The sequence below is a fragment of the Calonectris borealis genome, chromosome 3 (genome assembly GCF_964195595.1).
Source record: "Calonectris borealis chromosome 3, bCalBor7.hap1.2, whole genome shotgun sequence".
Lineage (NCBI taxonomy): Eukaryota > Metazoa > Chordata > Aves > Procellariiformes > Procellariidae > Calonectris > Calonectris borealis.
Window position 1 is genome coordinate 1,541,892 of NC_134314.1, and position 12,296 is coordinate 1,554,187.

General features: G+C 58.4%; 2 protein-coding genes across 4 annotated transcripts in view; both read right to left on the reverse strand.

Moving 5' to 3' along the window:
* Positions 1 to 166: 166 nt before the first annotated feature.
* On the reverse strand, positions 167 to 8,020 carry PBK (PDZ binding kinase). The gene is made up of 7 exons (XM_075144777.1): positions 7,892 to 8,020; positions 6,765 to 6,855; positions 6,005 to 6,147; positions 4,181 to 4,350; positions 3,119 to 3,248; positions 1,335 to 1,511; positions 167 to 381 (listed from the first exon to the last, which is right to left on the reverse strand). The coding sequence occupies exons 1-7, from the start codon at positions 7,938 to 7,940 to the stop codon at positions 176 to 178; spliced, it is 966 nt and encodes a 321-aa protein (XP_075000878.1). The 5' UTR covers positions 7,941 to 8,020; the 3' UTR covers positions 167 to 175.
* Positions 8,021 to 10,645: 2,625 nt separating this feature from the next.
* Positions 10,646 to 12,296, reverse strand: part of SCARA5 (scavenger receptor class A member 5) — a 40,028-nt gene continuing 38,377 nt past the window's right edge. For all 3 annotated transcript variants that reach the window (XM_075147972.1, XM_075147973.1, XM_075147974.1), the window contains exon 9: positions 10,646 to 10,922. In XM_075147972.1, the coding sequence (XP_075004073.1) occupies positions 10,786 to 10,922 (137 nt within the window). In that variant the 3' untranslated portion in view covers positions 10,646 to 10,785. The remainder of the gene's footprint in view (positions 10,923 to 12,296) is intronic.

Genomic DNA, 12,296 nt, shown 5'->3' on the forward strand with positions numbered 1-12,296 from the left:
GGCTGTGGTTTTAAGTACACAGAGCAGGTTTCACATACTAGAAGGATAAATGCTGCAGGAGTAGCCTTACTCCTTCTAAGTTCAATCCCTGAGCTCCCGCACCCGCGCCGCGGAGCTCGGGGACAGCTTTGCTGTCCCCGAGCTCCGCGGCGCGGGTGCAGGAGCTCGAGTGCTTTTACTGCGGGGACAGATTTGCCTCCAAGGCTTCAACGATGCACGCGGCCGAGGGACGCTTCTTGGGGTCCTCGCTGGTGCAGACAGAAAAGAGGTCGATCACGCACTGGTAGGATGGGCCCAGTTCCTCCATGTTGAGGGCCGGGCGGGTTCCCAGGGCTGCGTAATACGCTTCCTCGTCAAAGGAGTCTTCATCAAAAGACTCATCTGGACAAGAAGGTGGAAAAGGTGTTGGAAACTGCTGGGCTCCCTTGGATTGTGGGGCTTGGCTGCACCTCATCCATCACGGAACGGTTTGGGTGGGAAGGGACCTTTAAAGGCCACCTAGTCCAACCCCCATGGGCAGGGACATCTTCAACCAGATCAGGTTGCTCAGAGCCCCGTCCAACCTGACCTTGGATGGTCCCAGGGATGGGGCATCTGCCACCTCTCTGGGCAACCTCTGCCAGGGTTTCACCACCCTCAGCGTAAACAATTCCCTCCTTCCATCTGGTCTGAATCTCCCCTCTTTTAGTTTAAAACCCTTCCCCCTTGTCCTGTTGGCCACATCATTTTGGTGTTATCTAAGCAGCATCCACCACACAGCTACAGCCTCGCAGATTGCTCCTACACTGCGTAAATGTGGGACGGAGCCGGAGCGCGGCCGAGCACGCTGCGGGGCTCTCGGGGGAGCAGCTGTCAGGCTCAGGGACATCTTTCAAACCTACCGAACCGCGCTGACGGGAATCTGACAAGCAGCTGGATTTTGAGCAGCTCTCTCCAGCTGTTAGACAAGCAGCTGGAGCACTTACAGAGAGCGCTGGTTCGCAAGGATTAGTTACCATCATTTATCAACTTCTCATTTGGAGTTAAAAAGCCGAACGAAGTTGAAAGCAGCCCAGCCCTGAAGGATGCCGACAGGCACCCGCTGCAGAGCGGCCTCGGGGTGGTGCTGAGCATCTCCGTGCTGCAGCGAACTCCCCGGTGAACTCCCTGTGAAGAGAGGCAGGGCTGGGAGATGGCAGCAGGCGCAGCCAGATGCTTGCAAGCCCTTCGGATGGCACCCGCGGGAGACCCAGCACTGTGGGGGTACTAACACAGGCTGTAAAAATCAATCCCACTAAGTGAGGAAAGCATTTCTAGGAGCAGAAGTTGCTCACCAGCAAGGTATAGAAACAAACCTTCGTCATCGGGGTCATCGCCCAGGTTGAGGTGGGGCACGGAGAGGGTCATCATTTCCCAGAGAGTCAGCCCAAAAGCGAAGATGTCGGCTTTGTCGGTGATCACGCCGTCATCCTGCAGAGCCTCCTTGGGCTTCCAGGGCTCGGTGCCGACGTAGTACGTGTCCGGCTCGCTCACTGGAAGGAAACAACACGGCTCGGGTGTCTGCTGGGGCTGGCAGACACCAAGACACAGTCACAGCTCGCCACACAGCACGGATTTAGCCTGTCGGTTAGCTCAGGCGTGCTAAAGCCACAGAGCAGGATCTTCTGGGGGCCTGAACCTATTTTTCTTTCACATCCGTGTAGTCTCAAATCCCCTGTAACCTGCGACTTGCTCCGCAGCAGTGCCAGTCCCAGCAGGGCTCGTGCTTCTCTTCCGCGGGCCCAGCAATGCATGTTAGGGACTGCGGAGAAACCTCCGTGAGGAGATTTCACACGCAGAGTGTGGAGAGAACTGAAGGTCAGAGCTGTGCGCTGTACTTAACCGTGCAATGGAGGAGTGAGAAATTACCTGCGTTCTTCCCTTCCTCAGCTTGGCCCCCCGGGGAGGCAGGAGGGGGGTGACAGCACTCACAGGGCACCTTCCCCAGGGGACAAAGCCAGGGGACAAAGCCAGCCCCACCCCGGTGCTCAGCAGGCTCCATCTGCCGCCACCACACAGTGCCTCCTGCCAGCCACGCAGTCCTTCCGTTTTCTTTACTCCAGCCCAAACCTCACCACTTTGTTCAATTTAATGCCTCCTTGATCTTAATTAGCCTTGGGAGAGTTGAAGCGATCAGCGCTCAGCCTGACGAAGGAAACACTCGATCCCCTATATCTCTCTCCCGATTACAGGCACCGCTCCCAAGAGGAGGGTGCCACATTTCCCCCCACTCTCCCTAGCAAATTCCCGAGCTGGCAGCAAATCTCAGCTGTTCAAGAAACTTTTCTCTTGCAGGGCTGATCTTCAAAGCCTGGCCGGTAACGAGAAGCGAACGCCGAAATCCCTCAACACTTCACGGGCGGTTGCGCTTTAATCCTCGGCTACCACAGGGACGGGGACCCAGCGTCCTCGCCGTCGGTGGGTGCCTGTTGTCTCCTCGAGACCACGAGGAGGCAAAGCCAAAATCAGGGCTGGGCGGAGAGGACTTCTTCCTGTTAAACCAGCCCAGAAACTGATACTTTAACCACACTCCTCTCCAGGAGATTACGCTGGGGCGCTGCCTCCAGCTCTCTCGCTCCTTATAAAAGGGAACAGCTACTAATAAAAATGTAATAGAGCAGCTTTATAAATTATGAGGCTGTTGCAGGCCCAAGCGCTGCGTAAAGCAGCAGAGAAAAGCATTCTTGTAATTAACCCAAACACATTCCTGCTGTTCACAGCCAAGCCACGACGCCATTAAACATCTGCTTCTCATTTACATGAAGTCTTTATAACGCTTGCATTTGGCTCGCGCTTCCTTCTAGCCCTACAAGAAAGATTCGTTTACTTAACTCTCTGGCAAGAGCATCTCCTCAACAGCAGGGCCTGATCCAGCGTCCCGTGTACAACGGCACTCCTGCCCGGGAGCCAACGTACGAGTGTGGAAGGGCACGAGACAGACGTCCAGGTCTGGAGAACGCAAGCTGGACCTTCCAGAGTGCCCGTCACCCACGCACGGTGCAAACCACGAGCCAGTCCTTCCCTCTGAGGACGCGGGGGGGCTCCCGGCGCCACACTCTGGCAGCCACCAAGCATTCCCCTTCCCGGCTGCCGGACCTACCCGTCATGTTCTCATCCAGGGGCAGGGACATTCCCACATCACAGATCTTGACGGCTTCAAAGGCGCCTTTAACGACCACGTTTGAAGACTTGATATCTCCGTGGAGCAGCTTCTTATCGTTGTGAAGATACTAAGAGGCAGAGAGGAGCCGTTAACACCCGCTTACAGATACAGCTGTGGAGAGGCAGGAGGAGCCATCGGATTTGGACAACTCCAGCTTCTTAACCTTTAACATATTTAGCCTTAAAACCTCAAGGACTGGCCAACACCTATCTGTAACACCTACAAAACACAGGGCAGGTTGTTCCACCCAGCCTAGTTTTGGAGGCTTACGGTTGCCTTTTAGTGAAAGGCTGCGAGAAGCGCCTCTTGCACAAGCACTTGGGAGCGTGTGCGAAGCGCGGGCATTAGCCGAGGGCTAAGCACACATCCGCGTTATCCCGGGAGCTCAGCGCTGCATCTCCTCGGCAGCAACAGCGCAGGACTCACTGCCACGGCTGGGGCAGCCTGAGCTTCGCCCTGACCGCTGGCGTAGCCAGGGGGAGGCTCAGAAGCCGTGCTGCGGTTTAGACAGAGCACCGCTGAGTCTCCATTTCCCCCCTTTTTCCCCTAAACGCAACCTCAGCGCGGCGGCTGCTGCGGCTTGGCGAGAGGAGGCACAAGCAGCACCAGCTGGCAGCCGCGGGCACCAGATAACCATTTTCACTGCCAAGAGCAGCTTCCTGGCGCGGCAATAAGGATGCAGGAGCCAGCAGCCAGCCTCCTCGCCGGCTAGCGCGCAGGGACAGCAGGTAGCCCCAGGGGAGGGCAGCAGGACATTCGTGACAAAAACCCTGTCGTATCTCTTATATTACTTCAATCTCAAGCTTCAGGGCTCAGTTTTCACCTGAGTCTGTGCAGCACCCCGGTAAAAAAAACCCACCGAGGCCTTATATGAAGCGTCGCAGCATCTGCTCTCCATCTGCCGGCATGGCCTCCTCACACACCAAATTCATTTATTTTTCCAGTGTCACCAGCGTGTACGATTCCACACAGAACAGCCACGGTTAACGTTAAACATACCTTCAGCCCCCTCGCCATGCTCAAGGCAACTTTGAAGATCGTGGCAGCAGGGAAAGGGCCCAACCGTTTCGCATTTCTTTCTTCAATTAAGTCACCGAGAGATTTTTCTCCTCCGTACTCCATGGCCAGACACATGCTTCCATCGTTGGCCTCGGTAAAGGCACGGTAACCTTCCAACAACGATTGATTTGTTAGAGAGCCGAAGCAGGCAGCAGCGTTTCCGCGTGCTTGTCGGCCCGATGGAGCCAGAGCATTTGGGGCTGCTACCCAGGTGCTTTCCCGGCGGCTGCAACCAGCCCCAAACAAATTCACATCCCGGGGGCACCTGGCTCGCCAGGAATGTCCGTGGAGACCTGCGCGGCCCCGAGCAGGGGCGCGAGCCCCAGCTGTGTCGAGGTGAAGGAGCTCCCTCCTCCAGGAGAGCCCACAGACACCCCTCGTTGCTTCCCAGGTCACCCGTGCACCCTCTGCCAGGGCAGGGAGGTCTACCCCGATCTTTGCAGGACAGAGAACCAGGAGAAAGGAGGGAGGAGAGCAGCAGCAGATCTGCAGGACCGACATCTCCAGTTGCAAAGATAAGGAGCCGCAGGAGCGAGACAAAGAGCAGAGGGACATCTGGGAAAGCCAAGCCCTCATCTCACAAGGGCCACTCCACAAGGTTAAGACAGTCCGGATTCGGACTGTCATGTAACCTTTCTTCCTCCGCGTTTTACTCCTGTCTGTAACCAACACCCTTCAGGGGGAGTTATAACTGGCAAAGTCTTGCGTAACAGCATAGCAAAAGTCTTATCCTGTAAATGATTTATGGCACCTTTTACAAAAAAGCAGTGAAATATTTGCAGTGTGAAAGGTCGAGACTATCTTTGCTCTTAAATTCCTGCCAGAAGCAAGACATGCCATTTTAGGGATACAAACAAAGTTCCTTGCATGCAGCACTTCTAATACAAGTGACCGCACCGGAATAGTTTAAAGCACAAATAAAAGGAAAGTCAAACAAAGCTGCTGTCCTGACTGGCAGGAGAGATTTCAGACAAGATAAGAGCAGAAATTAAACAGACTAAAGCAGCTTCTCAAAATATTCCTACCACGGAGAGCCAAGAGCGTGACAGAGCCTCAGCTGTCACTCACAAAGGTGTGTCGTCAGGGTGGGATCCAGAGCCTTATTCTCCACACAGAAGCCATCCCAGATACCACTAAGATATTGCCTGTCCTCTGCATTGTTACGGTGGTCTCTCCCTTCCCCAAGGCCATAAGCCGGGGCTGCCCCGCAGCACGAAGCCGTCAGCGAGGCACCTCTCGGCTCCTGGGGGCACCCCCAGCGCACCAGCCGCTTGGGAGTCCCACCGTAACTGTTTCTGCCGGGTAACTCACCCAGAAAGCCACCTCTCAGCGACTGACGTCCATGTCAACAAGCAACGAAGCACCAAGGGGTGTCTTCTGCCACCAACCGTGCTGCCCCAGCAGTCCAGGAGCACTTCCAAGTCCCCACCACGCAGGGTAAGACTAAATTAATTTAACAAGGACCATGCTGGGCCTGACCAAAGGCGCAGGCAGCCCAGCAACCTGTCTGCGAAGCGTAAGGACGGGGCAAGCACGCAGTGATCCTCCCCCCGCGCGTCCTCCCAGCCATCACACCCCAGGGCTCCAGACTTCCAGAGCCAGACGGGGAGGTCTGTAACCCACAGCCCTCGGTGCGAGAGGAGCCCGGAGCCGGGGAGGGCAGAGAAACCCAGCAGCAGCCTCGTGTCCCATCAGCTGGCTCCAGAGTCGGCTCCAACAGCTTGATTTGCAATGGAAGCGACATAGGCTGTGCCGGAAACTTACCCACGATGTTCGGGTGCTGGAGGTTTTTCAAGATCTTGGCTTCTTCGTTCAGTCTCTGCTGATAGATGCTTTGCTGGCTCCTGTTGCATTTGGAATCAATTTTCTTCACGGCCCAAGGGGAGCGAGACAAACCTCTGGGAGATCTGCATGGGAAAACCCGTACGTCTCAGAACCGCTCTGTTTGTAAGCGGCACCATGGTTAAAGCTCACGCAGCTCACTGAGGAGCTATTCTTTCTGCCTTTATTTTGTGGAATTAATAAAGAACAATGCTAAAATAAACTAAAGTTTGCTAACGTGCACGCCGCAGAGGTGCACAGTAATGCTTCGCCCATATACAGTGCTCCTCCATCGAATTTTCAAGTGCTTTAGAAACGGAGATTGTATCGATTCTCATTTTCAGGTGGAGGAGCGGAGGCCTGGGGAGGGAAGCAGCTTGCCCAGCAGGCCAAAGCAGAGCCAGGAACGGATCCCAGGTGCCTGAATTCCAGGCCAGGGAATGGCTGATGGGGTTATCCCAAAGCGACGGGCTCCTTCCCAGCACCGATACCTCCAGCACACATGGGAAAGCTGCAAGTCCCACACCCCTTCCTCGACTCCGCGCCCATTTGAAGGGGTGCAGGCAGCATCTGAAGGTCGGTGATGGCAGCGCGTTCTTGCTCAGAGCTCAATCTCTTTCCATCCCCTATATTATTCTAGGGGAAAAAAAGACGCCAAGCCCCGTTCCCGAGCACCGCGTCACGCCTGTGCTCTCACACGTACCTTTTCATCAAGTAGACTTTGACCCCGGTGCCGTACCCAAGCTTCTGCATGAAGGGAGAGGCTGGGATAGTGACAGAAACTGGCCCCCCGTCTAAAAAGAAAAGAGAAACCCAGCCCCACGAGTGACCCCAGAGAGCAGATCAAACAGCGAGCCGCAGCTTCGCAGCTTCTCACTAGGAGCTGTGGTGCTCCCATTACAAATGACATTTGTGACTCCACCACGAGTTCAGATTTTAGAAAAGCTCCTTTCCAGCCCTCATCCCCCGATCTCTTACCAAACCACCAGTCCCACCGAGCGGTCACTACCACCCTCGTTGGGTTTCTCACCCAGGACAACTCTCTACGAAGTGTTGTGCAACGTTTTATGTTCAAGCTTGATCTTTGGCGCAGGTTTTTAGTCCTATCTACTCTCCGGGCTAAGCAACTGTACTGGGTTTGGCTGGGATGGAGTTCGTTTTCTTCATAAGCAGCTTCGTGCTGGTTTTGGCTGGGGTAGAGCTAATTTCCTCCATAGTATGGGGCTGTGTTTTGGATTTGTGCTGGAAACGGTGTTGAAAACACAGGGATGTTTTCGTTCCTGCTGAGCAGTGCTTACAGAGAGTCAAGGGCTTTTTTGCTCCCCACCCCACCAGCGAGCAGGCTGGGGGGGGCACAAGGAGTTGGGAGGGGACACGGCTGGGACAGCTGACCCCAACCAAGGGATATTCCACGTCATGCTCAGCATGTAAAGCTGGGGGAAGAAGAAGGAAGGGGAGGACGTTCGGAGTGATGGCGTTTGTCTTCCCAAGTAACCGTTACGCGTGATGGAGCCCTGCTTTCCTGGAGCTGGCTGATACCTGCCTGCCGATGGGAAGTGGTGAATGAATTCCTTGTTCTGCTTTGCTTGTGCGTGGCTTTTGCTTTCCCTATTAAACTGTCTTTACCTCAACCCATGGGTTTTCTCCCCCATCCCATGGGAATAGCGAGCGGCTGGGTGGGACTGTTCACCCACGACACCCACCCTGACAGGGCGGTTGAACACCCGCCCCCCCCCCCCCCCCCCCCAGCACAGGGCCCACGGCAAAGCGCTAGGTTTCCCCGCCAGCCCCTCTGGAAATATTTAGGGCTCACGCCTGGATGCGACTCACCGGGCTTCTCCCTTTGGGCCAGGTTGTTTTGAGACTTGAAGGCTTCCATCGCTGCAAACCGTCCTGACCCCTATAGCAGGGGAGAGACTGACTTCATCAACCTCCACCCCCCAAAACGCTGGAGGGAACCGCGCAGAAGGAGCCGGGAGCACGAGCTGGGCAGGGCTCAAGCCCTAACCCAAGCAGGGGCGTTACAGATACCTTAAAGGACATAAATTACAGAAATTACATCCGTTGGGAGTTCCCAACTGCTAATTTGGCTTCTCCCGGCTCTGCTCAGCGAGCGGGTTGAAAGCTGAAGCAGGGATGTGCTTTCCAGCACGCCCAGCTCCGTGGGCTCCCTCCTTCCCCAGTGTCACCCTGCAGCTTGTCACCGCTGTGTCCCCCGCGGGGCTGATCACCCCGGGGCCGCTCGCAGAGGGGGAACGAACCCCGTAACGGGTCTGGGGGCGGCTCTGAAGTCAGGCGAGAGGTGGGACCAGTGTCCTAAGGGAACTGGCAGGTGATGTGGCACCAAGGGAAGGAGCTGGTGGCGGGGAGACCCAGGACAGGGTCCTCCCAGCCCTCAGCACAGCCAGCACCATGGCAGGGGGGGACTGAGGGTGCCATGTCTGGGGGTGAGGGGGGGTCCCAGGTTGGGGGCAGAGAGTGGAGGACTGCTGGGTGCCATCTCTGGGGGTGAGGGGGGTCTCAGGTTGGGGGGAGACAGAAGAGCACCCAGCAGTCTATCTCTGGGGGTGAGGGGGGGGTCCCAGGAGAGAACTGCTGGGTGCCATCTCTGGGGGTGAGGGGGGGGTCCCACGTTGGGGGGGACAGGAGAGCACTGCTGGGTGCCATCTCTGGTGGAGGGGGGGGGGCAGGAGAGGACCGCTGGGTGCCATTTCTGGGGGTGAGGGGGAGTCCCAGGAGAGGACCGCTGGGTGCCATCTCTGGGGGTGAGGGGGGGTCCCAGGAGAGGACCGCTGGGTGCCATCTCTGGGGGTGAGGGGCGGGTCCCAGGTTGGGGGGGGGGGGGGGGGGCAGGAGAGGACCGCTGGGTGTCATCTCTGAGAGTGGGGGTCCCAGATGAGGGGGGAGGAAGGTCTCCCGGGTCCCACCTCCGGGGGTGAGGGGGGGGTCCCAGGTTGGGGGTGGGGGGGCAGGAGGGGCCTCCTGCGTCCCACCTCCGGGGTGAGTCCGAGGTTGGGGGGGGTGGGCGGGAGCGAGCAGAAGACGACTCCGGGGCCCCGTCTCTGGGGGTGAGGAGGAGGAGGGTGCTAGAGGCCTCCCGCGTCCCACCTCAGGGGTTGGGGGGGGGCCCAGGCCGGCGGTTGAGGGCAGAAGGAGGAGCCGGGGCTGCCGGAGCCCCCCTGGGTGAGGGGGAGGCTGGGCAAGCCCCGAACCCCCAGGTCCCCCCCGGTCAGCAACATAAGCCGGGCCCCGAGGGGCGGCGACCCCCGCCCCCCCCAGCGGGCCCGTCCCGCGGCCGTTACCTGCCGCCGCCGCCGTTGTTTGAATCCTGCGCGCGGGAATCCCGCCGCTACGGCGGCCGCGGGCGGACAAACCCTGCGGAACGCGGAGGCGGGGCCAGACCTGGGGGCGGGGCCAGTGGGAGGCGGGGCCAGTGGGAGGCGGGGCCAGTGGGGTCCCGAAGCTCTGAGGGGAAGGGGTCCCCAAGTGCTTTTGGGGGGTCTGTTGGGTCCCCAAGACTTTGGGGGGGCATCTGGGAGGGGTCCTCGAGGCTTTGGAGGGGGCACCAGGGTCACCAAGCCTTTGGGGGGGTCTCTATGGGATTCCCAAACCTTTTAGGGGGTCCCCCAGTCCTTCGGGGGGTCTCTAGGGTGCAGGAGGGTCCCCAAGACCTTGTGGGGGGGTATCCGTGGGGTCCTCAAGCCTGTGGGGGAGGGTCTCTGTGGGGTCCCCATGCCCTTGGGAGGGACCTCTGGGGGTCAGTGGGGTCCCCAAGCCCTTGGGGGGGTCTCCATGGCATCGCCAACCCCTTGGGGGGGTTCTCCCGGGCCATGGGGGGGGTGTCTCTGGGGTTCAGCAGGGTTCTCAAGCCCTTGGGGAGTCTCGGTGGGGTCCCCAAGCCCTTGGGGGGGTCTCCATGAAGTCCCCAAGCCCTTGGGGGGGAGTCTCTGGGGGATCCCCAAGCCCTTGGGGGGGTGAGGTCTCTGGGGGGTTCTCAAGCCCTTGGGGGGTGTCTCTGGTGGGAATTCCCAAGCCCTTGGGGGGGTCTCCATGGCATTGCCAACCCCTTAGGGAGGTCTCTGTGGGGCCTGCGGGCCATGTGGGGGTGTTTCTGGGGTTCAGCAGGGTCCCCAAGCCCTTGGGGGGTCTCCGGGGGGTCCCCAAGCCCTTGGGGGGGGGTGTCTCTGGGGGGTTCTCAAGCCCTTGGGGGGTGTCTCTGGGGGGAATTCCCAAGCCCTTGGGAGGGTCTCCATGGCATTGCCAACCCCTTGGGGGGGTCTTTCTGGGGCCCATGGGCCATGTGGGGCTGTTTCTGGGGTTCAGCAGGGTTCTCAAGCCCTTGGAGGATCTCTGGGGGGTCCCCAAGCCCTGGGGGGAGGGTGTCGCTGTGGGTGGGCTTGGGGGGGGCTCAGGCACCCCAGGGTGCTTTGTACCCCCACCCACAGCATGCAGGGGCTTCTTGAACCAGGGCTGAGCCAGACCCAGGATCTGTATTTACGCCCCCCCCATGCATCCCCCCCCAGACCCCTCGAATCCCCATCGTTTTTTGAACCCACCCCCCCGCTCCGAGCAGGGCTGTGCCAGCACGGTAGAGAATAATAAAAAGCCATTTATTTCTCTAATAATAAAACCATTTCAGGAAGCACAGGTGAGATCCGCGGGGTGGGCTAAGCCTCCCCCCGGACCCCCGCAGCCAGACCGGGGGTGTCCCCCCCTCCTCTCCATCACGGCGTCAGGCATTTCACGCCGGCGTCCTCGGCGTGGCCGCAGTTGGTCTTGCCCCAGCTGGAGAAGCTGCAGTGCAGAAGGCTCTCCTCTGTCCCCTTGCAGGAGACGTCGTCCATCCAGATCCTCCCCGTGCCTGCAAAAACAGGGACCCGGTGAGCGGCACCGGCACCGGCACCTCGGAGCATCCCCTCCAACCCAGGGCGCGTGCATCGCGGCGTCACCGGGATAAAGCGGAAATAATTCAAGCCATTCTTGAACAAAAGGCTTCATCCGTAATGAAAATTCCCTCCCACTAATATAGCGATCCTTCTTTGTAGTGACGTCTATTAATTTTGTTAAAATATACATCAGTTCACATTATACAGCGTAACGTAAAGGGGTAGTGGAGCTTCACCGGGCATTTTTGTATTTTTCATGCTTAAGTAAAACCAAGGGACTAGAAATAAGGATTTTGCATCCATGGAGGATGGAGGATGCCCCTGGACAACCGAGATAATGGCAGCACCCTACAGCCCCCCCCCCGGCTCTGAGACCCTCCCGGCACAGGCTGGTGCCGGAGATCAGGAACTCGAGCAGGACCAGCTCCGGGGACGTCTGGATCTATAGGCAAACAGCAAGAACGCTGCAAAAATGAGAGTTGCTTTGCCAGGTCTCCCTGTGATCAGTCACCGGTAACGTGGGTGCCGGTGATTAGTCCAACCGTGGTGCACCTGAACGCTCGAAGGGGAGCAGAACCCCCTGTAAAGCCACGTTTGGGTGCCCCGATTTGGCTGGGGGATAAATATTGACTCCTGTAATTTTACACTTTGCACCCCAGCCTCTCTCCTCGGTCGGCATGAACTTCCGAGACACGTCCTAATTCCCCATCGCTGCAAGCCGCTGTCGCCAAAGCTCCGTGCTGGGGTCGCTGCCTCCGGGATGGGGGGGTCCGTTCCCCAGCCCCCCAGCAGCGGGTTGGCAAAACCCTCCGTTATCCTCGTGGTTCGGGTTTTTTTTTTTTTTTGCAAGGGCACTATTCATAGTAACGCGGGGTGTCCCTCAGGATCTGCTGGAGGGACGGGATGCCATCCAGAGGGACCTTGGTGGGCTCAAGAAGTGGGCTCAGGTGGACCTCATGAGGTTCAACAAGGCCAAGTGCAAGGTCCTGCACCTGGGTTGGGGCAACCCCCGGCATCAATACAGATGGGGGATGGATGGATGGATGGGTGGGTGGATGGATGGATGGATGGATGGATGGATGGGTGGGTGGGTGGGTGGGTGGATGGATGGATGGATGGATGGGTGGGTGGGTGGGTGGATGGATGGATGGATGGGTGGGTGGAGAGCAGCCCTGTGGAGAAGGACTTGGGGGTACTGGTGGATGAAAAATTGGACATGAGCCGGCAATGTGCGCTCGCAGCCCAGAAGCCAACCGTGTCCCGGGCTGCACCACCAGCAGCGTGGCCAGCAGGGCGAGGGAGGGGATTCTGCCCCTCTGCTCTGCTCTGGTGAGACCCCCCCTGCAGAG